Source organism: Lepisma saccharinum, chromosome 17 (assembly GCF_977018435.1).
Source record: "Lepisma saccharinum chromosome 17, izLepSacc3.1, whole genome shotgun sequence".
Classification (NCBI taxonomy): domain Eukaryota; kingdom Metazoa; phylum Arthropoda; class Insecta; order Zygentoma; family Lepismatidae; genus Lepisma; species Lepisma saccharinum.
In genome coordinates, this window is record NC_139245.1 from 45,966,355 (window position 1) to 45,991,730 (window position 25,376).

The window sequence follows — 25,376 nt, forward strand, 5'->3', positions numbered from 1 at the left end:
TTAAGAACAATTATGTGGAACTTATGTCTCTAGATGGGAAGAAATCTGTAAATAAACAAAATTTGTCTAATGTAAAGAAGTTTAATTGTTCAGCCGACAGGAAAACAGAGTTGCTTAAATTTGATTAAATAATTCTTGAATGTAGTTAGGTTAAGGTAACTACGGACACTTCTACAATGAAAAATGTTGGATATTTGCATAGTCAATAATATTGTTTATTCATTTAATGTACTGAATTCATGCAACTAAAACAAAATGAAGAATATGTCAGTCAAGTTTGATTCACGGAGTTCATAGTGAACTGAATTAATATTGTTTGAAAAAAAAAAGTAATTTATGTTGTAATTTAAAAATGCAATGTTCACAAGTTTGTAACTAAATGTAAAATTTTCGATATTTACAGAACTTAAATAAGTCTAAAATTTTCACACGGAAGGGGTGCGTATTGTGACTGACCCAAAGATGTTCATTTATTTCATTTATTATTTATTGTTTAATTTTGTGTTTAACATGCATTATGATATTTATGTTGTTATCAATTACTATTTTGTTATGTTCGAAATCGTTGTTGAATTAATAAGATGTATAATTAACTATTGATAATGTGTAATTGCGATGTATAAATTTCTATACATATTTTGAGCATAGCAACGAAAAACAAAACACAGTAGATCAATAAGTGAAAAATATATTGAAATTATATATAGTGACGTCCGAGTTTTCTTTGAATTTAACAAACTGTAAGTAGATTTGGATAAAGATAAATACTAGGATGTTTCGTTGAAGTGTGTGTGAGTACAAACACTAGTGGTCTTCGAGCGTCGAACATTAACTTGCCGCACATTTAACTTGCCTCTATTTTGTTCAGAGTTCTTAAAAATCTTTGGAATATTTTCACGTTCGTTGTCTTCATTAGGAAGAACAACAAGCCCCTTTCTACTAAATTTTATTACATCTAATCTTCTTAACATGCTAGTCAGTTGATCTTCTGAACGAAATTCGTGACAAGTAATGTGATTGGCAATATTATCAGGTAATTGGCTAAGTATTAACTGCACAACATCTATATCTTGAGGATTTTCAACCAAATTACAATAACTAGAGTGAGTTTTTAAAGCAAAAGTCTCTAAACTGCCATGTACACTGGGATCGTATTTGCGATTCCTCAATACGGAGAGTTGTGATTGGATAACTTCCGAAGAAGCAAACTGATTAATGAATTCTTGTACAAACTGATCAAAAGAATTAAAATAATATTTATGAGTCCGAAACCAATAACCAGCTCTACCAATGAAGCATTGTTGAATACTTTGCAATTTCATATCTGTTGGCACTCCTACAACATTTAATATGTTATCCAGCTGCTCAATATATTCTCTCGCTGATTGTTGCTCTATCTTTCCCGAGAACTTAGGCAATTGAGATAATTCACTTAATTTTAAACGTCCACTTCTTGCATTTCCTTCTCCATTGCATGTATTTCTAATTATAGGATGATCACTTCTTCCCCTCGAACTATACGGCTGATTATAACAAATATGATTTGCTCCGTTTAACCCTGTGTTACCATAATTATGCAATCTAGAACCATTTACAGACGACTGATGATCATCGTGATTGTTCGAAACTGAACATGGTACACTTGCATCACGATAAATATTACTAACACAATCATTTTGTGGGTTAGGTTCTGATATTTGTGGGTTAAAATCACACCACATACAAGGAGACTTAACGCTTTGATCCAGATGACAATGTGGATTATTATGTACATTACTAACATTGTCATTATTCTTAGTAAACACAAAACTAGAAGTAGGATGTGCATTTGTACCAAACAGTTGATAGCAAGCATCAGTGTAGTTATATTTCTCAGCACCTAACTTTCGTTTTGGGAATAGACCTTCTGCGTCGTCACTTCGGAATTTCTTTACGGAAGTTTCGTCAGAGCTAGATCTTACAGATTTATTATACTTGTGCTTCCAACGGACATGTTTACGAGCACGAGTGTTAGTAACATTCTTCTTACAGGAAACTTTCTTAGAAGAATCATCTGATACATCACTAGACGAAGTACTGAGTCCAATATCACACTGGGTTCTTCCATTCCGACATGTATTAGATTCTGTATTATCCACAACAATTGATTTTGTTCTACTATTACTATTTGTAACAACAGAATTACGAGCAGAGGAATTATGTGCAAGGGCTACGCTACCTTCATCATTATCGTTATAATTATCTTTGACTGTTAAATCCTTGCCATCAGTTTGAAGCTTTTTGATATTTTGTTCTATACCTTCAATATGGGAATTAAACTGTTGGAACTTTTCTGTACAATGAGAAATATGCTTATGTACATCAGCATTAACATCACTTTTACTTTCTAAAATAGTGACTCTAGATATAAGATCAACTATATTAGCAGAGCAGTCATTGCAATTTGAATTGAGATTATCTAAACGTTGGTCATAATCAAGAACGTGTTCTTTCAATGATAATTGCACATTTTCAAATTCAGATAGTTTGACATCAACATTACGACATTTATTATCAAACACAGATTCAAGACGTGTAGTTGATTGTAAACACGCTGTACTAACCGAATCTATTTTGTCCTTAAATTCAGACATTAAAATATTGAGCCGGTTGTTAACATGACTAATATCATGATTAACAGCTTCAAATTTGACATCAAGCTGTGAAGATAACTGTGTATGTGCACTAGATAATTCAGCTTGTTTTAAAGATATAACGTCAAGTTTAACCTGAATATTTTCATTAGACAGATTTAATTCTGATCTAAGTTCCTGACTAGACTGTTTGAGTTCTTGATTAGACTGTTTAAATTCCTGATTAGACTGTTCAAACTGAGTCTTAAGTTCCTGATTAGACTGTTCAAACTGAGTCTTAAGTTCCTGATTAGACTGTTTAAGTTCCTGATTAGACTGTTTAAGTTCCTGATTAGACTGTTTAAGTTCCTGATTAGACTGTTCAAACTGAGTCTTAAGTTCCTGATTAGACTGTTTAAGTTCCTGATTAGACTGTTTAAGTTCCTGATTAGACTGTTCAAACTGAGTCTTAAGTTCCTGATTAGACTGTTCAAACTGAGTCTTAATTTCCTGATTAGACTGTTCAAACTGAGTCTTAATTTCCTGATTAGACTGTTCAAACTGAGCCTTAAGTTCCTGATTAGAACTTACAACAGCTAATTGTATGCTTCTAATGCTGTTTAGTATGTCATTTAAATTAGGATTTATACTTTCCAAATACACCGGCAACTGGTAAGGATCGTAACTGGAATCACATTTGTTACAACAGTATTTTTCCTTAGTGGTGGAATAAATTGTCCAATGTGTGACGGAAAGCTTCAAACATGAAATATGATACCACGAACGGCAATCAAAACATTGCACATACCTCAGGTCATTATCGAGCTTATCACAACACGTCACTCCTTCAATCTTACCTGACTGTACATCACAAATATCACCATCCTGAGAATTACTACTATTTAAGTAGGTTCCTTCATATGCAACATTAGATTTTAGCCTACGTGAATGTCTAGGCTTCGTTTCCTTAGATTTATCTGCCATGATTGCACAGAATAATAATAAACATAAATAAAATATTTAGGGTCGCCAATTTTGCCTTCGCAACATGTTAAACAAATTGAAACTCGAAGACAAAATAAAATTTTAAAAGTCTATAACTACCATTGCGCAAACTTCTCACCACGCATCAGAAGATTGTCCTTTTTTTTTTTCAATCCTGGCTGGGTCGCCAAATTATTGAAGCAAGTCTTTCACACACACTTCAACGAAACATCCTAGTATTTATCTTTATCCAAATCTACTTACAGTTTGTTAAATTCAAAGAAAACTCGGACGTCACTATATATAATTTCAATATATTTTTCACTTATTGATCTACTGTGTTTTGTTTTTCGTTGCTATGCTCAAAATATGTATAGAAATTTATACATCGCAATTACACATTATCAACAGTTAATTATACATCTTATTAATTCAACAACGATTTGGAACATAACAAAATAGTAATTGATAACAACATAAATATCATAATGCATGTTAAACACAAAATTAAACAATAAATAATAAATGAAATAAATGAACATCTTTGGGTCAGTCACAACATACAAGGGTCGTTCAAGGTTGACCGGGATTTTCGTACGTAAAAAATCGATGAATAGCCGGATCATGATGAAACGTGCGGGTGACGTAATGTATTCCTTCGCGAGTAACTAGCGCCCGGCATGACGTATTTCGTGCATGCGCAGCAGTTGCAGCGAACATGGCGGCAAGCAGTGAGTCTGTGGCTGTGGAGCAGCGGTGTGTAATCAAATTTCTCGTGAAGGAGGAAGTGAAACCAGCTGAGATTTTCAGACGATTGCAAGCACAGTATGGTGAACAAACGATGTCGCGGACAAGAGTGTACGAATGGTGTGAGCAGTTTCACGAAGGACGGGAGCTGGTGACAAATGAAGCGCATGGACACATTCGCCCGACTGCAGTCACACCAGTGAATATCGCACGTGTTGAGCAAATGATTCTTGAGAACCGGCGAGTAACAGTGCGGGATATTGCTGCCGAGGTGAAAATCAGTGTCGGGAATGTTGAGACAATCATTCACGACCACTTACGCTTCCGCAAAATCTGTGCAAGGTGGGTTCCCCGCCAGCTGACATTCGATCATAAGTTGACACGCAGGACGGTCTGTGAACAGCTTCTGAATCGGTTTCGAGCAGAAGGTGATGAATTGTTGCAATCCATCATCACGTGTAATGAAACATGATTGCACAATTCAACCCCAGAGACCAAAAGACGCAGCATGGAGTGGCGGCATAAAGGTTCCCCCCCCCCCCCAACAAAAGCAAAACGTAGCCGTCCGCTGGAAAGATCATGGCAAGTGTCTTCTGGGACATGAAGGGCGTTATCCATGTGGATTTTCTGGACAAAGGGAGCATGATTAATGCCCAGTATTACTCCACATTGTTGAGTGGTGCTGTACGAAAGTCCATTCGCAAGAAAAGACCTGGGATGTTGTCTGGAAATGTCATTCTTCTCCATGACAATGCCCGCCCTCACACGGCCAATGTGACAACAACAACTCTGGCCGACATGCACTGGGAAGTTCTGCCCCATCCCCCCTACAGTCCGGATTTAGCTCCCAGTGATTATCATTTGTTTGCACCCCTTAAAGACCATCTGGGAGGGAACAAATTCACGACAGAGGAAACACTGCGGAGCGATGTCCTCCAGTGGCTACTACAACAACCAAGTTCTTTCTACGCCAAAGGAATTCGGGAGCTGCCAGAACGATGGCAACGGTGCCTCGGCGTGCACGGAGAATACTTTGAAAAACTGACATAGTTTGGTGTTTCTTCTGCTACCTATTTCCTCTGCAGAAATAAAAGTCCCGGTCAACCTTGAACGACCCTTGTATTATTATGATTAAATTGATGAACGATACAAACAAAGATTGTACACTCGCCTCACTTAGTACTCCGGCAGTTTTGTTTCTTTATACAGCATATTTGCACAAGATACAATTCAACATACAAGTGTATCAATGTAAGCTCTATAAAACAAACTTATTACTAACTTTGTTGACCCTGTACAAGCCCATACCGGGATTTGAACCACCCCACGGATCCCTGACGTCGTAGGGTGCTGTGCTGTAGAGCGACCACAAACAAAAAAAGCTTCGGCCAAAAGTCCCCACGCACCTCCCCCTTCACCCATTCGACTAGGGCCATAAGGAAGCATGTTCCACTCTGTCCAAGCGGGGGCGATCATACAAACAACTAGAGTACGTGGAAACAGGACTGCAGGCTCTTTTCCATGTGGTTTCACTATAACCACTACATCACGAAAGTTGGCTTTAATGTACTGCACATTCCTATTATTCATAGTTGCATTACAGCATTATAACGTTCAATAAGAAATTTCCTTACCTTTGATTCACCCTTACCTGTATATATTGTATTTGTTTCTGTACCCCTGAGTAAGTTATTTTTACATACGCATATAAAAACCTTCTACTACGTCAATGGCTGAGGGCTCCCTAAAGGTTTACTTGCCCCCCCCCCCCCCCCACTGTAGGGTTTCGCAGCTTGTAATGTGTGTCAAAATTTCAACTTGTTATTGCACGGCGCTAGTGCACAGTAAAGGTAAACCCTTAAACGTTCAGCGTGTTTTCAGCAGGAAGTTTAAAATTGCGCAAAGTTTCAAATAAAAATTTATATCTCAGTAACTATGAATGCTAGTGTTACAAATTGTAGCTTGTTTCTTTCAGTGCAGTCCAAGCTAGAAACCTTTCAATTTTTCTTGTATACATGCATCTTTTGCACACATGCTTTCTTCATCACATATTTATTTTTAGTTTGATCAATGTTACATGATGTTAAAGGCACGAATGGGAGAGGAAAGAAGAGTTTACAGGATTCTTGTTGGAAAACCTGATGGTAAGAGACCAGTAGGAAGGCCAAGTCGAAGATGGAGGGATAACATTGAGATGGAGATAAAGGAAATCATTAAGGATGGAAAAGATTGGATTGATCTTACCCAGGATAGGGACAGATGGAAGGCTTGTGTTGCTGCAGCCATAAACCATTGGGTTTAAGAAGGGTACGAAGAGTGTAGTAAGTGCTCACCATTTAATAACTTAATAACAAGATTGATTAACAAAGTTGGACAGCAATGGTTGTTACTGTTATTGGACATAAGTCTCTTAAACACCAACAAAATGGAAGCTAATGCATATGCTCTCAACAATTCTCCCACTCATCATTCAGCAGAAGTCTTTTACTGATAACATCATTCCTAACTGCACTCACATCAAAAGGCATGCTGACTAACTACATCACAACCAGAATGTAAGAATAAAATTCAAGTTTACTCACATACCTGATTGATCTGGAAGAAGATGATACTGCTTCATGAGCTGCCAGTGCGTGTAAAGAGCTTTGGCAGTTCGTGCTGGGTAGAACATGTGGGTGTTTTGATCCAACAACTCCTGGAATACCTCCAAGGTGGGCTGAGATGTCTGGGAATAAAATTACAGAAATACAGCATTTTACACCAAAAATTAAAAAAAAAAAAAAAAAAAAGAATTCCCAGCCAGGCATTAAACGATATTGTAGCTTACCTAAATTATGTTCTTAACATTACAATACTACATAAAAAACTTCTTACGTCACATGTGGGCAACATTATTGTTAAAAATGACACGAAACACACAAACAGCACAATATAAGACACTTTCAAACTTTGTCTGAGCTTTCGAGTCCATCTCGGAGACATCATCAGGGCTGGCTGAGACACAGCAACGAGGTTACTATGACATGCTGCTTGCTGTGTTTGTCGAAAGGTGCCGTTGCGGTCTTGCAGTGTTGGTAACTTCCTGGTGGTCCCGGTTGATGGCTGAGGGAGATGGGTTTTTCAGTTTGACTGTGTTACGCCACGATAAATAAAGATATTTCACATGAATTGTCGATGAGATAATTTGTATTTATGATCATGTGTAACCCTTCCTTGACATCCCATTCTACTTTTCCTTTGCATGTGCCAAAAAAGGAACACTATCCTGTGGTAATTGGTGGTTGGATTCTAAAATGTGTTTGGGCAACCTGGAAGAACTTTCTTTCCTGCGTATCTATCCTATGTGACTAAGAGTCTATCCTTAATGGGTCTTTGTCATTGACCTTTGTATTTTCTGTTACTTTCACATTTAACTTTTAAATTCCCACGAACGGTCTCACAGACCGCTGGCGTTTATTGTTATTCTGTTGTTTATGCATAGGGGTGGGGTAGGAAATTGCAGTGATGTCTAGTTGTCTCTTCCCGAACCCTGCATTGGTTTACGTCGTCAGTAGCCACTTGAACGTGACCTTGAGCGATATTTAAAAGCTTTTTTCGTGCTTAGTGGTTTCAGAGACCGGACCTGGGCCTCTGCGTTATGGATTCATTACCCGGCCCTTCGTCTACTGTGGGTGTTACAGACCCTGATTTTGAGGATAGTATTTTAAAATGGTTTGAGGATCCTTTAGGAAGTGATGTAGGATCAGATAGTGACAATGTAATTGACTGTGACAAGCGAGTCAACAACACACACATGAACTGTGAACTTCGTGCATCCATTCACTGTGTGTTGGGCATAACAGAACCAAGACCATAAATGGTTCGAGATCGATTGGAAAAATGCAAAACATGCTCCACCTGTGACCCAAAAAAGAAGAGGAAGATGCCTTATGTTTGCCACTGTTGCAACAAGCTCATCTGCCTTCAGTGCCCTACCAAAATTTGCAACAAGTACAGAGAAAACTTATCGGAGGAAAAAGAATTGAACCTAAAAGTACTAGTGTAATTTTTTTAGTGGGTGTTTTATGGGCCTTTTTTATATTTTTATTATTACATGTATAATAAACAAGAAAAATATAACAAAAAGTAAAATTTAGAGTAAATGGTATTTGATTTTTTACAGTAATAATAATATCATGTAATATTAGGTTCATTTTTTTCAGTTTTATGTTATAATACATTTTATTGTACTATAAAATTTAAAATACACTTTTGAGTTATTTGTGTAGTCTTTTATGTAACAAACCGAATTAGTTCAATTAAATAGCATAGTTCAGTTAAATAGAATTCAGCAGTTGTAACGTTTTTTTTGTTTGTTTTTTTTATATTTTTTATATATACACCGCACCTTGGACCTGGGACAGTGTGTGATAAAGACATGACCTGGGAAGTTAAGGGTTAATACTGCAGATGTCGAAATCCATTAAACGATCTTTGTCATAAGTTTTAAAGCTTCTTAGTATCACATATCCTGCTGTTTGTGTGTTTGTTAGCCACTTTTGGCTAATCATAAAGATGAGAATGAGTGATGATTAATAAAGGCACATATTTTTGGTAAATAAAAAAGCAAAATGTCGGTACAAAAACAGAGTCAATTTCGGGTTCAAAAGTGATAAATAAAATGAAATTATGCTGTTATAGCGGTGAAAAAGTGCCATATAAAATGACATTTTGGTTTTAAAAAATGTGAATATAATCCCAAATTTGATTTAAAAACTGCACTATTACACAGAATAAGCATATCCCTTCTAGTACGAGGGCCGCACTGAAAGCTTCAGGAATAAGGTACTGAAAACTATGCAATCTGCTAGATTTTGTTATATTTATAAACTGTGATATTTGTCGACTGTAATTACAAGGACTGATGTAACACGGATTCGTTTTCGTTTCAGGATAGAAGTTTGAAGTGAAGTGTTTGTAAAAAAAATGGAATTAACAAGAGAGAACTTACGTGCCATGATTCATTATGATTTTCGGCAAGGTTTAATTAACACAGCAACAGTGTGTTACTCGAATGATTGAAACATTTCACGAAGATGCCCCATCAAAGACGACAATTTATCTCTGGTTTCAAGAATTCAGATGTGGCCGGGTTCGCCTTAGTGATGAAATTCGTGAAGGCCGCCCATCGACAGCCATTGTGCCAGAAAATATTGATGCAGTTCGTGAACTAATCAACAGTGATCGACACGTGACTTACCGCGAAATTCAAGGTTCCTTAGGTATTGGCATGAGTCAAATACAAACAATTTTGCAAAATCATTTAGGTGTGAAAAAGCTTTGTGCCCGTTGGATGCCACACAATTTAACAAAAGCACAAAAAGACGACCGTGTGAAGTGGTGCAAGGCTATGATCAAACGGTTTAAGTCGGGATATCAAATCTTGTGTTCAACATCGTCACAGGCGATGAATAATGGATTTACTCTTATGAACCTGAAACGAAGCGACAATCTGCTGTGTGGGTGTTCCAGGATGAGCCTAAACCAACGAAAATTGTTTGTGCACGCAGTGTGTCGAAAAAAAAAAAAAAATGGTTGCCTCTTATTTCGGTAAATCATGTCACATTGCGACTGTTGCACTAGAGAATCGTAGAACAGTCAATGCAGAATGATATACCACAATTTGCCTGCCACAAGTACTCCACGTGCTCAGAACTTCAAACCCCAATCGTCGAATCATTCTGCATCACGACAATGCCAGCTCGCAGACAGCATCTGACACAAGGAACTTTCTGGACTATGAACAAGTTGAACTCATGACTCATCCAGCTTATTCACCTGACTTAGCCCCATGTGATTTTTTTTGGTCCCAACAATGCAGAACAAGTTGCGTGGTAAGCAATTTTTCACTCCCGAAGAGGCTATCGAAGCATACGAAATGCATGTCTCGCAGGTACCAACTTCAGACTGGCATAACTGTTTCAACAATTGGTTCCATCGCATGAAACAATGCATTGCTGTAAAGGGTGAATATTTTGGAAAGCAATAAAAAATTGATGTACTTTCATTCTTCTTCTTTATGTCATATTCCCGAAACTTTCAGTGCGGCCCTTGTAGCACATTAAATCATTACCAGAATATTAAGTTTATTCCTGTATAAAGGAGTCCATTTTTGCTTATCAAATATTTACAGCAGAATTAATCAATTTTCCATGAATTGCATAACTCACAGGATACTTCAGACTTCAGAAACTGTCGCGTCGGTATATAAACTGTAAATTTCGTGTGTGAGAGTCTATTTCGCATTTTGCATCATTTCGTGACAAAATACGGTAGGAAAATGCACCTCACATCTTTCAGAAACATGAAAAATTAACATTAGAATGTGTTATTTCATATTTCGTGTTTTCGTCAAAAACGAAATATGCATGACTCTAGTGATGATGAGATGAAATTGATGGACACACAAAGAACAACCATGCCCAGGATGTGAATTGAAACTGGGGCCTCTGTTTGGAAAGAATGAGGAACGAGGCAGTGTAAGAGTCAGCATGAGCTAGCATGCGGAATGGTGCGAGTGCAAGATGTGGTAAGGGTGTTGACGTAGAGAGGTGAATGAAATAGTGTCGATTCAGGAGAAGGTCCTCACACATCCCAGGTAAATTATACCAACCTAGCACCTAAATGTGAACCTGTCTGTTGTTGTACAAGTTATTAGAAATGTGGGAATAAATGGGTATTTTGTAATTTGACTATGTAAATTTGTAGACGTTTGTTCGTCCCTTTTGCCAAGGATGAACATCTGCCTATTTCATCCCCAATGAATCGAAATAATTACTTCTCACAGCCCTTCCTTATTTCTAGGAAGGCTACACAAGATAAATAGGATACTTCATATTTTGTTTTCATCAGAAACTCAAAATGTGAGATTACGCACAGTAAGGATTCTTTTACGTAATTTAGTAATTATGTGAAGCAGGTAGTATAGTCATAGCTCTGGCATACTGAGATATCTTTCTATGTTGCTGGTCCCAGGTAGGCAGTGCTGAGCTTCATGGTTTGCAGACCTACATGTCTTCTGCTTGCAGTGTTGCAAACTCCTTTCAAGTACAAATGATACGCAATGTTATGCTGTTACATTCTCTCAACTGCGAGGGCAAGTGTCCCTTAGCTGCCATTTCTGAAGTGTAATTTTACATGGAATTTTAATCCAATTGTGTACCAAAATTAAAATTTCTTTTACTTACAACAAATGTGTGTCTAGATATTTCTTATGTTGTTTCACCATATCATTCTATAAGAGCATAATAAAACATACAATCACGTGAAATTTAGCTTTGCTGTACAACCATGAAAAATTCCTACTTTACATTCCTTTCTTGACAAATAACACACGTATACAAACAAAAGAAAAAGTTAAAGAAAAGGTATTAACAGTTGGGCTGAAAAGTTCATAGGCTGACTCATAGATGACGTTACTAGAATTAAATCCATGTGATTTTTACTTAGTACTAACCTTCAAAAGATACGTGTATAAATTTCACAGCTGCCGGATAATTAGTTCGTGAGATATAGCATTGTGAGTGAAGCAGCTTTTGTTATTGTGAAAAAATGGAAAAAAAAGAATTTCGTGTGTTAATAAAGCATTGCTTTTTGGCAAAAAAAAAATACTGTTGAAGCCAAGGCTTGGCTTGATAAGCATTATTCGGACTCTGCACCAGGAAAATCAACCGTTGAGAAGTGGTTTGCTAAATTTAAATGAGGCGAAATGAGCATCGAAGACGATGCACGCAGTGGACGCCCCAAAGAGGCTCTTACCGACGAAAACATCAAAAAAGTCCACAAAATAATTTTAAATGATCGTAAAGTGAAGTTGATCGAGATAGCTGAGATTTTAAAAATATCAAAGGAACGTGTTGGACATATTGTGCATGGATATTTGAACATGCGAAAGCTGTGTGCAAAATGGGTGCCGCGCGTGCTCACAATCGATCAAAAGCAACAACGTTTTGATGATTCGGAGCAATGTTTAGCGATATTCAACCGTAATAAACATGAATTTTTCCGTCGATATATTACAATGGATGAAACATGGCTCCATAACTACACTCCAGAGTCCAATCGACAGTCAGCCGAGTGGACTGCACGTGATGAACCGAATCCAAAGCGTGGAAAGACGCAACAGTCGGCTGGCAAGGTTATGGCATCAGTATTCTGGGATGCGCATGGTATTATATTCATTGATTACCTCAAAAAGGGCCAGACCATCAACAGTGATTATTACATAGCGTTGTTGGAGCGTTTAAAGGATGAAATCACGAAAAAACGGCCCCATTTGAAGAAGAAAAAAGTGCTGTTTCATCAAGACAATGCACCGTGTCACAAATCAATGAAAACGATGGCAAAATTATATGAATTAGACTACAAATTGCTTCCCCATGCACCATATTCTCCAGATCTGGCCCCCAGTGACTTTTTCCTGTGTGCAGACCTTAAAAGAATGCTCGCTGGAAAGAAATTTAGCACTGATGAAGAGGTAATCGCCGAAACTGAGGCCTATTTTGAGGCTAAAGAGAAATCGTACTATAAAAATGGCATCGAAAAATTGTATGACCGTTGTATTGCCCTCAAAGGCAACTATATTGAATAATAAAATCGAATTTTGTCAAAAAAATATTTTTTACTATGTTAGCCTACGAACTTTTCAGCCCAACTGTTATGTCATGCAAGGTTGTCTATAAACAAGGAAGGTAACTAAATGTGCATTTCAAGAACTCTATAATAATAAAAAAAAATCTGTGGTACAACAGCCCATGAGGGCCAGGGCCTACATACTGACTGCCGGTCTCACTCCCACATACTGAGGTGGGGATCATGCAACCAGTTACGGGGTGACACGTGGTCAGCACGACAAACCCCCAGTTGTTGTAGGTTTCCGTGACCGGGTTACGCTACTCATTCGAGGCTCCCCAATTCCCTCATGATGGTGGATGGCCACCGGTCCAATACACAGGCCAAAATCTCAGGAGAAAACTTATTACGGTTCCTGCATGAGCCCAAAGCATGACAGCTTATATCGCACAGCCACAGTACAGGACTCAAGAAATCCGTAAAAACATAAAATTTATTCTGACTACCACAACCATGACAAAAAATTAATAACATGCATTGACTGAGGGGGTAGTTTATCAGTAATGCGAAAAAAACCACTTCATTTTGGTTCAGCCTTATAGTGAGTTACTTACAGACTTGATAGACCCCAGAAGTTCCTCCTCAGCTCGGCTGTACAAAGCCCGGCTCTGCACAGCAGAAATCACTTCAGCATGAAGGTTCTTCATTGCCTGCACAGCTATCCGTGACACAGCCGGGTCGTACAGCAAGGCATACCATCGCTGCTGAATCTCCTGTACCGTGAATTTACAAGAGAACTTCACCCCCCGGTGAACCATGCGGAGATCATTTGTCTGCAAAAAAATACACAGAGCAATGCTTCAACTGTGAGAAAAGTGCACCTTTGCGTGCAAAAACATCAAGACGAAAGAAGCCAGAAAAGGAAAAATCAAACACACGCACAAAAACAGCTCGACTCCATCTGGACTGGTTAAAACTTTAGTACTCTAAAACTGTTAATTGTGAAAAGCCAAATCATACCTGTATTTATAGACTTAAGTCAACAGAAGAATTACATGATACACATACCTTGTTTCTTTCTCTAAATATTCAGGCCACTTCAGTTCTTCTGCAGGAGATTTTTTAATATAATTGAACAAAGTACTTAATTTCATTTTAGCATACCTTATGGCACACTCAACAGGTAAAAGCATGTCTAACTTGCAACTCATTTTAATCCTGCAAATGTTACACATTGATATATGAGCACATAAGGAAAGTCTAAACGATTTAACCCAACCACACATGCCCCACCTGTTGAACATTAATGATCAATGCTAGATCATCTGTTGGCTTCCACCTTCCCAGATCCTTTGTTGATACGCTATGTGCATGGCGTGGCTTTCTACTACGTCGACCAGGTTTCGTCCGTCTTCGAGCTTCTGATGGTATTGTAGCTGGAACAATGCCACTTGTGCCCACATCTACAGAAAATGACAATGAAACATGTAATCACAATGAGACACACACTAATTACAATATTTATCGAACATTTGCCTGTGACAAAGACTGAGTTAGTTGAACATCAATGTAGCTGTTATTAGAGAACATATAAATGAGAAAAGGTTTCGAGATAAGATAATGTCAGCTCACAGATTTTACCATACTGATATTTCCATTAGCCATCTCTAAATTTCTGCAACCTCTGGAAGTTAAGCAATAGTTCATATTTATACACAAAGTAACTAAAATAATTGATAAAACAATGGACAAAATTTAAACAGTAATATTTACTACATAAATTTATTTGAATGTTTAAATTTCATTTACAATTACTGTCAATTTTACATTTCACATAGTTCAATTCAAAACATTAAATTAAATTTGTTGCAAATTGTTACTAAAAGTGTTGGCAATTAACTGTAGATGCTGAAATGACCTTCTCTCAGAAACCGGAAGAGAAAGAGAATTAACTAAGATTACTTGAAAATCTGTTTTCAATACAGAGCAATGATGTGAAAATTCAAACTATAGATGCAAGGACATGCAGGTTTGTCACAATTTTCATTCACGTTACTTACACATGTCCTGAATTATATGCGTATCACAAATACAAACCATATGTGTGTGTACCACAGCTTTACCGTGGATGAACAGACTAGATTTCTTTACTTGATAACAGCATAGAACTTTCATTATTTCACAAATTTCTTCATCGTTACTAGTGACTGAAAGATTCACGTCTATTTCTTGGTAACTGACTCCCTTAGATTTTGTACATGAAAAATTGCCGCAACAGATAAAGACTATCACATACCTGTAGCAGGACTGGACGCAGAGGGATTCCGAGACCTGGCAAACTTTGACCCTGGAGCTCCAGCTACTCCCAAACTGGATTCCACCAACTCATCATCAAACCTTCTCCTTTTTATGGAACGTGAACTACTGCAAATAAAATACAAAGCACGTCTAAACAATCAAATACACAGGAGGGAACCTCAAGAAATCATTTTGTGCAAATACACCAAAATTTAAGAATTAATGTTTGATCCAAAGGGCTAGGGTGCATAATTTACATTTAAAATTCACCTTGGACGTCGTTATATCATCTATGAACAAGCATGTGTATTTTTGTGTAGGACCGACAGAAAGTGGAAAAATAAAATATAACATACTAATATTAGTGAACTAGTCCCACACTGTGGCCATGAGGTCTATGGCATCATACTTTGGGCTCCAGCTACGGAATGTACGTAGGTTTCGAGTCTCGATGGGGGAAGTGTAACAACTTTTCTCCTGAGATTTCGGCCAGTGTACGGGACTGGTGGGCTTCCACCATCATGAGGAAATTGGGAAGCTACAAATGAGTAGCGTAACCGGGTATCGAACCCGAGACCCCTTGATTACAAGGCGACGACGCTACCATCGGGAAGCCCCTAGATTTAGTGTCACTAACTACATTCTTGTGCTAGGTTTTTAATTTTCAGCTTTGCCTTAAAACAAGTGTGTGTATTTTAAAAAAAAACATGTAAGGTAAACTGCCTTCTCTACTTTGTGTATCAGGGGTGTAAGTGGGTGACTGTTTCTGACACCCTTCCACATAGTATGCCCTGGACCGTATTTTGCAGACAAGCAATCTGGCATCTGGACTCACAGCCAGTACAATTATCTGTGGGGCTTGTGTTGTCCATATGTGGTTGTGATTGACCATTCATTCAATCTTATCACCATTCAATTTCAGTTTCACAATTAGTCACAAGAGGCAGAAAAGCAAAGTAAAATAAACCAATCAATGAACAAATATATTGTGCATCACGTGAAAGGAAATTCTCATCAGCAGTGTAAAAAACTAAAATAAAAAATGCCACACACTTTCTGATGAACAATGGGGCTAAATTATGGATGTCCAAGTGACTTCAGAATTTAGTATCTTATTGCCGCATCTCCACATCCACGTTAATATTAAATTTTTCCATGATCATGAACAGGGAAGGGATTTATGTAGTAAAAATGTGCTAAATACATATTAAGTTATTTTCACCAAAATATGGAGTTAAATATGGACTTAAAATTGTAAAAATTTACCTTTTTCATAACATAAGACTACACGAGCTACATAAAACACAGTCTAAACATTGTAACTATTTCCGTTACTGTCTTGAAGTGAAACCAGAAGTGAATACTGTACGTGTGTATTGATTGATAGAGTTGGTGTTACAAGTCTACTTTATGCACAGTAAGGCTAATCAGGACTGGACCTATAGTTTATAGTGGGATCCGAACCACTATGTCCCTCCACAGAGTATTAAACCAGGGACCCCTTGATTACAAGGTGATGACGCTACCACTGTGCCATCTGGGAGGCCTCTGAATACTATAAGTGTGCCACAAAATCATTGCTTCTGGTGCTGCTGTCGGGTACACAGTTAGTAGCAAGGTTGGGGTTAACAATGGACTGCTCGACTAGGGAGCCAATGTTTGAGCCCTCGTTCTCTACTGTCAACAACAATTGTGAAAAAAACAGGAATTTCAATTGTTTTAAAACAGCAAAAGAAAACAGTTGTGAGGTGTAAAATTGGGGGGGGGGGGGCAATATTGATCAGATGAAAGAAAAATTGTAATTAATGCATTTGGAGGTTATAAAACAGATAATACATCTTTGTTTGTTTTGTCACTTCGGATATAACTTTCGGTCACATGGGGACATGTAGTGGTTGCGCGAATATAGGGTGTATGTTGAGAAATGTTATGAAATATGGGAATAATATGTAAAAATAACTAAAATATGTAAAATCTGAGCGAAACCCTAACATATATGTACAAATATGGAAAATAAAAATGTATTTTCTTTAGTCTACATGCCATGATGCACAAAGATAATACAAAATATAACTCATTTCAGCTTCATACATAAACATGTATTTACATATAAATTCGTTCCCTGATCACGAGTATAAAAGTTATATTGTCACCAAAGAATGAGAACTCCAAAAATATATGTTTCTTACACTTGATCAGCAAAATCTTAATTACAAATTAAATAATCAGTAGTTTTAATTTCACTAATTGCATCCAAAAGTTCACACAATCCTGGGAAAAAATAATAATTTGCTATCAGAACATGGAACTAAAAAAATATTACAAACAATGTACCGGAGAAAATTAGAACACTTGCCTTCTCCTCTTCATCCCAAGGGCTTCCAATGCTGTATTCATTGACATTGAGCGAGGTCTTTCGCGAGCTGCCAAAGCTGGGCCACCTAACGGAACAACTGAATGATGCCTGGGACGAGCTGTCAAGCGAGACGTTCCAACCTGAGGAAAGGGCCTAGAGGTAGGAGTACGAGGACATAAATTCACCAGGCCTCCTTCTAGGCCTTGAGTTGGGGATTCTGGAACTGGAGAATACACTTGGGGCTCTTCATTCCCTGCATTTGAAGGTAGTTGAACTTCCATGGCTTAAAATCTGCAACAAAGATTCAACAGAAACTTCTACAAAAATGTATAATGGTACCAGAAAATGAAAAATTTACCCAAGTGCACAGATATTGGTAGTAAATTCGAAAAAAGGCTTCAAATTGAATCCAGATTAATAATTTAATTAACCTCTTGGATCCCAAGCGTCTCGAACGAGATACCCAAAAGTAACCCTCCCGGTACCAAGCGTCTCGTTCGAGACGCTGTGTCAAGGTCGTAGTTTTTATGTTATAACTTTTCTATTTTTGGCTAGAATTTCGATTTTTTTTTATATTGTTCCTAACACATGTATTTAACAGAAATGGTTTCTTGCATTTTTTTTTTGTCTTCATGAAAATGGAGGGGGAAAGGCAGGAAAAGGGACCTCTTTTTTGCATCTCTTTTCAAGGTCAAATTTTTGCCGACAAAGGAAAAGTGCTAAGTGCATTCGAAGGAAGCTTGTTTATCAGTATCTGATGTCAAAATGAAAGTTTTCCGTGACGGCGCAAGCAGGGGGAGGAGACTGGTTGTTGAATCTGCGTTCTGAGAATGGAATTTCGAAGCCTGCTGAAGGAAACCTTTGTTTTTTTTTTAGTACAAGTGTCCACAAGTGGCAACAGGGGTTACCCAGCATTGTCTAAAAATAGAATTTCAAGCAGCTGCAAGAATTGGCGCTCATTTTTCACTACGTTCTAGCTTTGCGTCCTTGAATGTTGTGCGTAGGTGTCGTTTTTTGCCCAAGTGCGAGGACATTTTTTGGATGGTGACAATTTTTTAAAATAATTTTTGGGGGTTTTCTCCCTTTACCCTCCATATATACACCAAATTTGCATAAATTTTGCATTTTGTGCATTTTGACATTTTCTTTAAACATCATTTTTTTAAGAAAAGTATTTTTGAGGGGATTTCCCCCTCCATATGTATGCCGAATGTGCATAAATTATATATCGTCTGAATCTGTGATTCATTCTGCGTACAACGGTATATCTTTCATACCTCTAGGGCATTAAGTTTCTGAGCTATAGTCATTTCAAGGTACAGCTGCATTTTGAAGCTTCAATCAGTGGCCATTCCTTTTGGGGGTACAACTCAAGTTACATTGGTCATACAACAATGATGCAAATATTTTTCTGTTTCTTACATGCCAGCGATAATTTCTATGTGCATGTCGACACTGTCATGTACTTTTTCCTTGGGGGGAGGGTGGGGGAACCAAATTTTTCTTCCGAAACTTTGGAATTTTGAGAGTTAGCCCCTCCCCCCACCACATATACGCCGTATTGCATAAATTTCATATAGTCTGAATCTCTGGTTCATTCCGCGTACAACGGTATATCACTCATCTCTCTAGGGCAATTAGTCTCCGATCTACACTCATTTAATTTAAACTCTGCATTTTGCTCAAAATCGGGTCGGGACCGAGAGGCTTACTTGTGAAAATGGCCTTGAGACTCAAAAGGTTAAGCATCAAGATTACATATTGAATCAGCATCTAAAAATCAGTATGCCATCTTCACATGTGGTGACTTATCTCTTTCAAATGCCATGTAAGATATCTCACAACTCAAAGCTTTAAATTTACAATGTTTGCAATAATGACACAACTGCCCTCTTACACTAATAAATATGGAACTGATTTCTAGGTTCATACCTATTTTTTTCTTCCTACGTCCGAGATGCATGCTATTTAGAGATCTTTGCGTTTCATGTACAGAGCACCCTTCTACTGAAATTCTATAGGACCTAAAAATGCCTAAAAGTCTTATTTTAACTTGAAAAATGCCTTTTATACCATTCGCTTAACATTCAAAACAACTTTTATTAAGAACTACCCTTCATTTCCACCACAAAGGTTTGAGACCTTCAACGAATCTGAGCGGCAAACAAGCAAACAAACCACAAGAGGGTGTCAACGTCTGTGCTATTTCCGCCATCTTCCAGCTTGCATCACGAAATTGAACAAATGGAGCAAACTGACTGAATGAGGCATTCTCCGGTGTTAAATGCTGTACTTCCCTGACAAATAAAAGGACTGCAGGTGTAGTGTAACATACCAAAGAAAAATGCAGGCTCTTTTCAGATATAATCCTAGCAACAAAATATTCAGTTGTTAAAACAGGGCCGGCATTGTTCCCAGCTTCCACAGTGTAAGAGCGTGGGAAGATTCCAATAATACCTCCGTCTGATTGACTGTTTCAACAAGTGTCTGCTGTAACGAGTAGGAAAGGCAACCCTGCAAGTGACCAGTCACATCGCATATTTTTCCCATTGACACAACAGTTAGAATTCCGCCGATCTTTCACCTGGCACGTTAACACCTTTGCGGTAGTGAACCTCTGTTGCTGCGTTTAACTTCAAAGGAACTTGCATTCAAAGAACCAATTACGCCTAGTGCTTGGGCAAGAAGCGGCAACATTAAAATCCACCCTCCCTAAAGCAGCCAGCAGGGAAACAGGATTTTGTCGAAATAATCATTCTGCGCTGTGAATGGACACTGGTTGGTACGGTGTCCTCACTTTATGTGAAACGGGAGAGTTTGAACCACAGTGATGGCGCTACAGGAGGGCTAGGGGGTTGAAGCCAAGACTAGAAGGAAAGGCTGGGGTCAGACATGCCTCTTTTTGCGACTGCTGCGGGTGTGACGTCATTGGCAGAGAAAATCCAGCTGAGTCTTTATCCCATATGGTAAGAAACGTGGAAAGGCTGATCTGTTTTGTTCTTTTCGCTCCTTTTTTCTTATATTTCTGGATTGCTGGGTTGTGAAGTGTTGCAGTGTACAATGCCTTCCGTGAGGTGTTGCGACGTGTCTTGATCTCCGATGAAAAAATAAAAACAGCAGGTGACAATATATAACTGAACTCATCGCATCTAATGAGACTTGTTAGTGAAATGCGATACCAGTAGTCTCATTACACAACATCAGGCTACCATACACTCCAATTGGGTTACAATTATTACAATGAAAAAAAATTGTAATATATAAAAAAGGCTATCAGGAGTATAGTAAGATAAAACCTGAAGCATACTCCCCCCCCCCCCGAATAATCTATTCAGTCCCCCCCACCAAAATTCCTAAGTCAATTTTAGGTTCACTGTTGGTATTCAAGAGTTGAATCTCGACCTCCTCCAAATAATTTAATTCACAATCGCCACACCAAAATTCCCACAACAGTCTATCCGTCTCTTCTCGTGTCTAGTCTCGTTAACAACACTAATAATACATAGTAACTGTTATAATTCCCTTGGAAATACCCAACTTGCTATTTATATACGAGTGATGCTTAAATGACAACGTAGTTCAACTTCCGTCGTCCATTGTTCTATTACTTATTCAGTCAAATTTTCATCACAATCCCCCCAAAGTTAAGTGGACGCAACCAGCTTTCATAAATCTGCCTGTGGGCACCCCTGTTCGACATCCCACTGATTAGATATATATAAAGTGAGCCTCGATTTTCTTCAGTTCTATGTCCTAAGTTTTCGTTCAGTCGAAAGTTGTTTAAAGTGTTTGTGACATAATACACACGGAACATCCTCACATTCCTCCCAGTGTAGTTCAAAGATTCGTAAGACTCAGAACTGTAATCTGAATAAGGAAAATTAATGAAGAAATAAATGTCATTACTCAAAGCAAAGTTACCAAATTGAAGAAAATGAGTGAAAACAGCTCCTCTCTCACTCCTAAAAGAGAGCAATAGATGAGGTTGTTTTCTTTTACATATTCAACTTATCCATAATTTTGGTTTTCTGCCTTTCTTTATTTAACAAAATGCATGACCAGGCATATTAACTTCAATTTTACATGAAACTTTAGGTTTCAGAGAGAAATGTGACGACCTAAAAACTACCGATTCAATACATATGTTAATAGCTGTATAATCCAATTCTGAAGACATACATTATCTCGGATCCTAAGTGAACCTGTATATTCAGTCCCAGCTAACTTCTGGAATAACGGCTCTTTTTGTTCATAATTTCTGCATTGATTCCGCTGCGATACCGTGGCACGGAGCGATCTGTTCGCCCGGTGATGTCATGCTTTCGTCAAGGACAGGTATGGCCCCAGAACTTCCACACATTCCTCGAAGTGTTGTTCAAAGATTCATAAGACTCGGAACTGTAATCCGAATGAGGAAAGTTAATGAAGAAGTGAATATTAATAGCAGAAGCAAAGTCAACAAATTGAAAAAGTTGAAGTGAAACAGCTCCTCCCTCACCTCAAAAACAGATGACTTCATAAGTATAACAATAGGTAAGTCCGCATCATTTATTATTATTATTATTATTTTACGCATTCAACATATTTTTTTTCTTTCTGCCCTAACAAAATGCATTACTATGTGTATTAACCCAAATTTTACATGAAACCTAATGTTTCACAGAGAAATGTGACGACATATCTGCCGGTGATCAGGTATGGCCCCAGCCTTCTCCTTCTAATAGTGTTGGGTTGAAGCTTCCCCAAAAAATTGACCTCAGCCCCCCCTTATAGCCCCCAGATTTTTATAGTAAGGTAGATGCATTTCGACAGAAAATAAGAAAAACTAGAAGGATCTTCTCTTACTTAATATTTTCCAATACAAAATTTCCATTTGGCCAATCACGAGTCGCAAAACGTGCTACTAAATTGACATGATAGTCTGCAGCCCGCCTGGTAGGTTCGTACCTTTTTATAAAAAAAAAAATTAAAAAAAATAAATAAATAAAAAAAATTAAAAAAAGTATTCAGTGGCTGTGAGATTGATCTTTGGTTGGAGGTTCAAACGGTGACGAAGAATATGTGCATACACAGCTAAATGTGTATATTTAATTATTAGCCCTACAAATCGTATCACTATTTTTAGGAACAGACCTAACAGGTGCGAAAAATGAATTTTTGTAAGTAGGAGGACGTTCAACATCTAAAGAACCGTCAAGTTTCATTTCTGTTTGTTAGATCCTCATTCGAATACCGGATGGACTGTTAGCAATGTTCTTTCATTCCTGTCATAATTATATACAGTGCTCGAAAAATGTTCTTCAAAGCTAGCGCCAGCTCTGAAAATCAGGCGCCAGGAAACCACCTACTAGCATTTGTGCATACTACAGTATGTTTCAAAAGTCGCACAATCCAAACTTTGAAAATGTATATATAGTGCAGGTTTTCTGCACTAAACTAATCCTGTAGGCTAACAATGGGTTCATAAATTTATGTTAGCATTTATCTAAATAAAAGCAATTACATTATTTTAAAAAACATCGTTAATTTGCTGAAAACATCTGAACTGATTTCCAACAATAAATACCAACAATTTGTGGGATCATTTGTTGGTGTTTGACTGGTTGTAAAAAAGTTGCTTTGTGAGGTACAGCAGAAGCAGGGAATTTTTATTGAAAACCTCTTGCACGTGAGTGTAAGAATGAGTACTAAAATACTCTTCAGCAATGCACACGCGTTGCTCCAATGAATACGCCATGCTGAATTAATTTTAAAAAAAGGCACAGTAGCGGCAAAAGTGAGCAAAGAGAATTCAATGTAACCAGGGACAGCCTAGGATTCTCTCAAGGGTCCAATTTCTGCACAAAATCTTTATTTTTCACGTAAATGCATAGCCAATAGTTACACATGTTGCATGAGACTGTTGGCAATATTACGACCTCCTAGTGTTGCCATATACAGATATACCTATGTCTCAAGAATGGCACTTTTCACTCAACCCATAAAATCGCCAGTCAAAAATTCATCAAATGTTGAACATGACCAATATTTGTCGCAAATGACAGACTGACATGGTATCAGTCATCAAATATCTAATTATGACTCTTCGATAATTTCTTACAAATTTTTCTTACTCAGAAGTTCATTTCTGGGAAAAATTGAATGCTGCTTTCCGATGCTTTAAGCATTGAAAAATATGTCAATGGATGTGGCTTTATAATGCAGAAAACCCGGTGTAAATATCTCTTACGGTTTTCATGATATTCATTTCCAAAGTTTGGGTTGTGCAACTTTTGAAACACTCTGTATAAGATGCTGACCATCACGGTATTCAAAACATCGCTAAATTACTTGATAAAGCAGGAAATGGGGTGTTGGGGGACAAAGGGTAAGGAATAATTACTGACTCTATGGAATGTTCACAACATCAAAATTTCGTACATATTGCAGCAAAAGGTCACAGTCGCCAGGCTGAAATTTTTAGTTGCCATGGCGACCGGGAATTTTCGAGCCCTGATTATATATATCCTAATTGTTGGAACTGAACGCTTTACTTTCGTTAACATGTTGTTTCTCATTACAGTGATGAGATGGACGACTAGTGAAATGAGGCGCTGTATTACAATTAATACTGGCTAATATTAAAATTCACACTGAAAATAAAAATGTAGTAAAATATGTATAAAAATTAAACGTACCGGAATGGTTCCAGATATTCACAAACTGGAATGCCGCTTCGGTCCATTCTGATCCCTGCATGGTTCGGATTTCACATAAGCTGTGGATCTCATCCCGATAAGCCTCTGTGCATGTAGTGGAAGTAAATACAAATCCAACCAAGTAAATGTTGCAAAACTGTGCAAAAATCAGTACGCTTGGGCAACTGTAACGCTCTTAGATTTAAAACTAGAACTACATGTTAATGAATTATCATTTCTGATGTTAAAAAATAAGTTATGCAGTACTTTCAAAGTAGCCCATTTTGATTCCAGCAAGTGAAAGCAAGAGAGCATACAAAGAGGGTATTAAAGTTAGGATCTAATGACACCTAATTCCTAAACTAAAGAAAACCTTCAGTAAGGATAGTGATGTGTTAATTGGAGTTAGCAGTTTCAGTTCAGAAAGTGCCAATGTAAGCTTTCTGTTATTGTAATGTGCATACCCCATCAACAGCTGAATGTTGAGTTGAATTGTTGTTTTAAGTCCACTTTATGCACAGAAAGGCTAATTGGGACTGGACCTACAGCTTTTAAAGTAGGATCCGAACCACTGTGTCTCGACCAGGTATCAAACCAGATACCCCTTGATTACAAGGCAACAATGCAATCACTGCGCTATCGGGGAGGCCCCAACAGCTGAATGTAAATAAACATTCTTTTGTCTAGTTTCTGGAAATCAAGTGATCGGATTGGTAACTAGAGGTTGAGTGCTGTGTCTATTCTCTCAAATGTAACAGTTATTTAGCAAAGTGGTCTTGGACACTATTTTTATGCGATGGAAAAATGTTTGATTCTGTTTGAATGTTAGGTCCGAAGTTACGCCTATGTTAGCCCCCAAGAATTTGAAAAGGAAAAATGTAGCCCCCCCCCCCCACCCACTTACATCAGGCCGGCGCCGTCACTGTTGCGCCAGAAACTACAACTGCCCTAGTATAGAGAAGAACACTGCGAACCTGCATGCAGATTGAGTTTTGAGGTGAGGTTTATGAGCACACTTCATACCCAGATATACTAATTGGTATTTCACCTAGAGTTTAACCTTTACTCTGCAGAGGGAGTCGTCAGAAAGTA

General features: G+C 37.8%; 1 protein-coding gene across 1 annotated transcript in view; it reads right to left on the minus strand.

Moving 5' to 3' along the window:
- Positions 1-25,376, minus strand: part of Rcd5 (microspherule protein Rcd5) — a 65,356-nt gene that overhangs the window by 31,563 nt on the left and 8,417 nt on the right. Inside the window, exons 2-6 of the mRNA XM_083139405.1 lie at positions 17,608-17,898; positions 15,250-15,377; positions 14,247-14,416; positions 13,568-13,786; positions 6,930-7,068 (exon numbers count right to left, since the gene is read on the minus strand). Coding sequence (XP_082995531.1) covers positions 6,930-7,068; positions 13,568-13,786; positions 14,247-14,416; positions 15,250-15,377; positions 17,608-17,888 — 937 coding nt within the window. The 5' untranslated portion in view covers positions 17,889-17,898. The remainder of the gene's footprint in view (positions 1-6,929; positions 7,069-13,567; positions 13,787-14,246; positions 14,417-15,249; positions 15,378-17,607; positions 17,899-25,376) is intronic.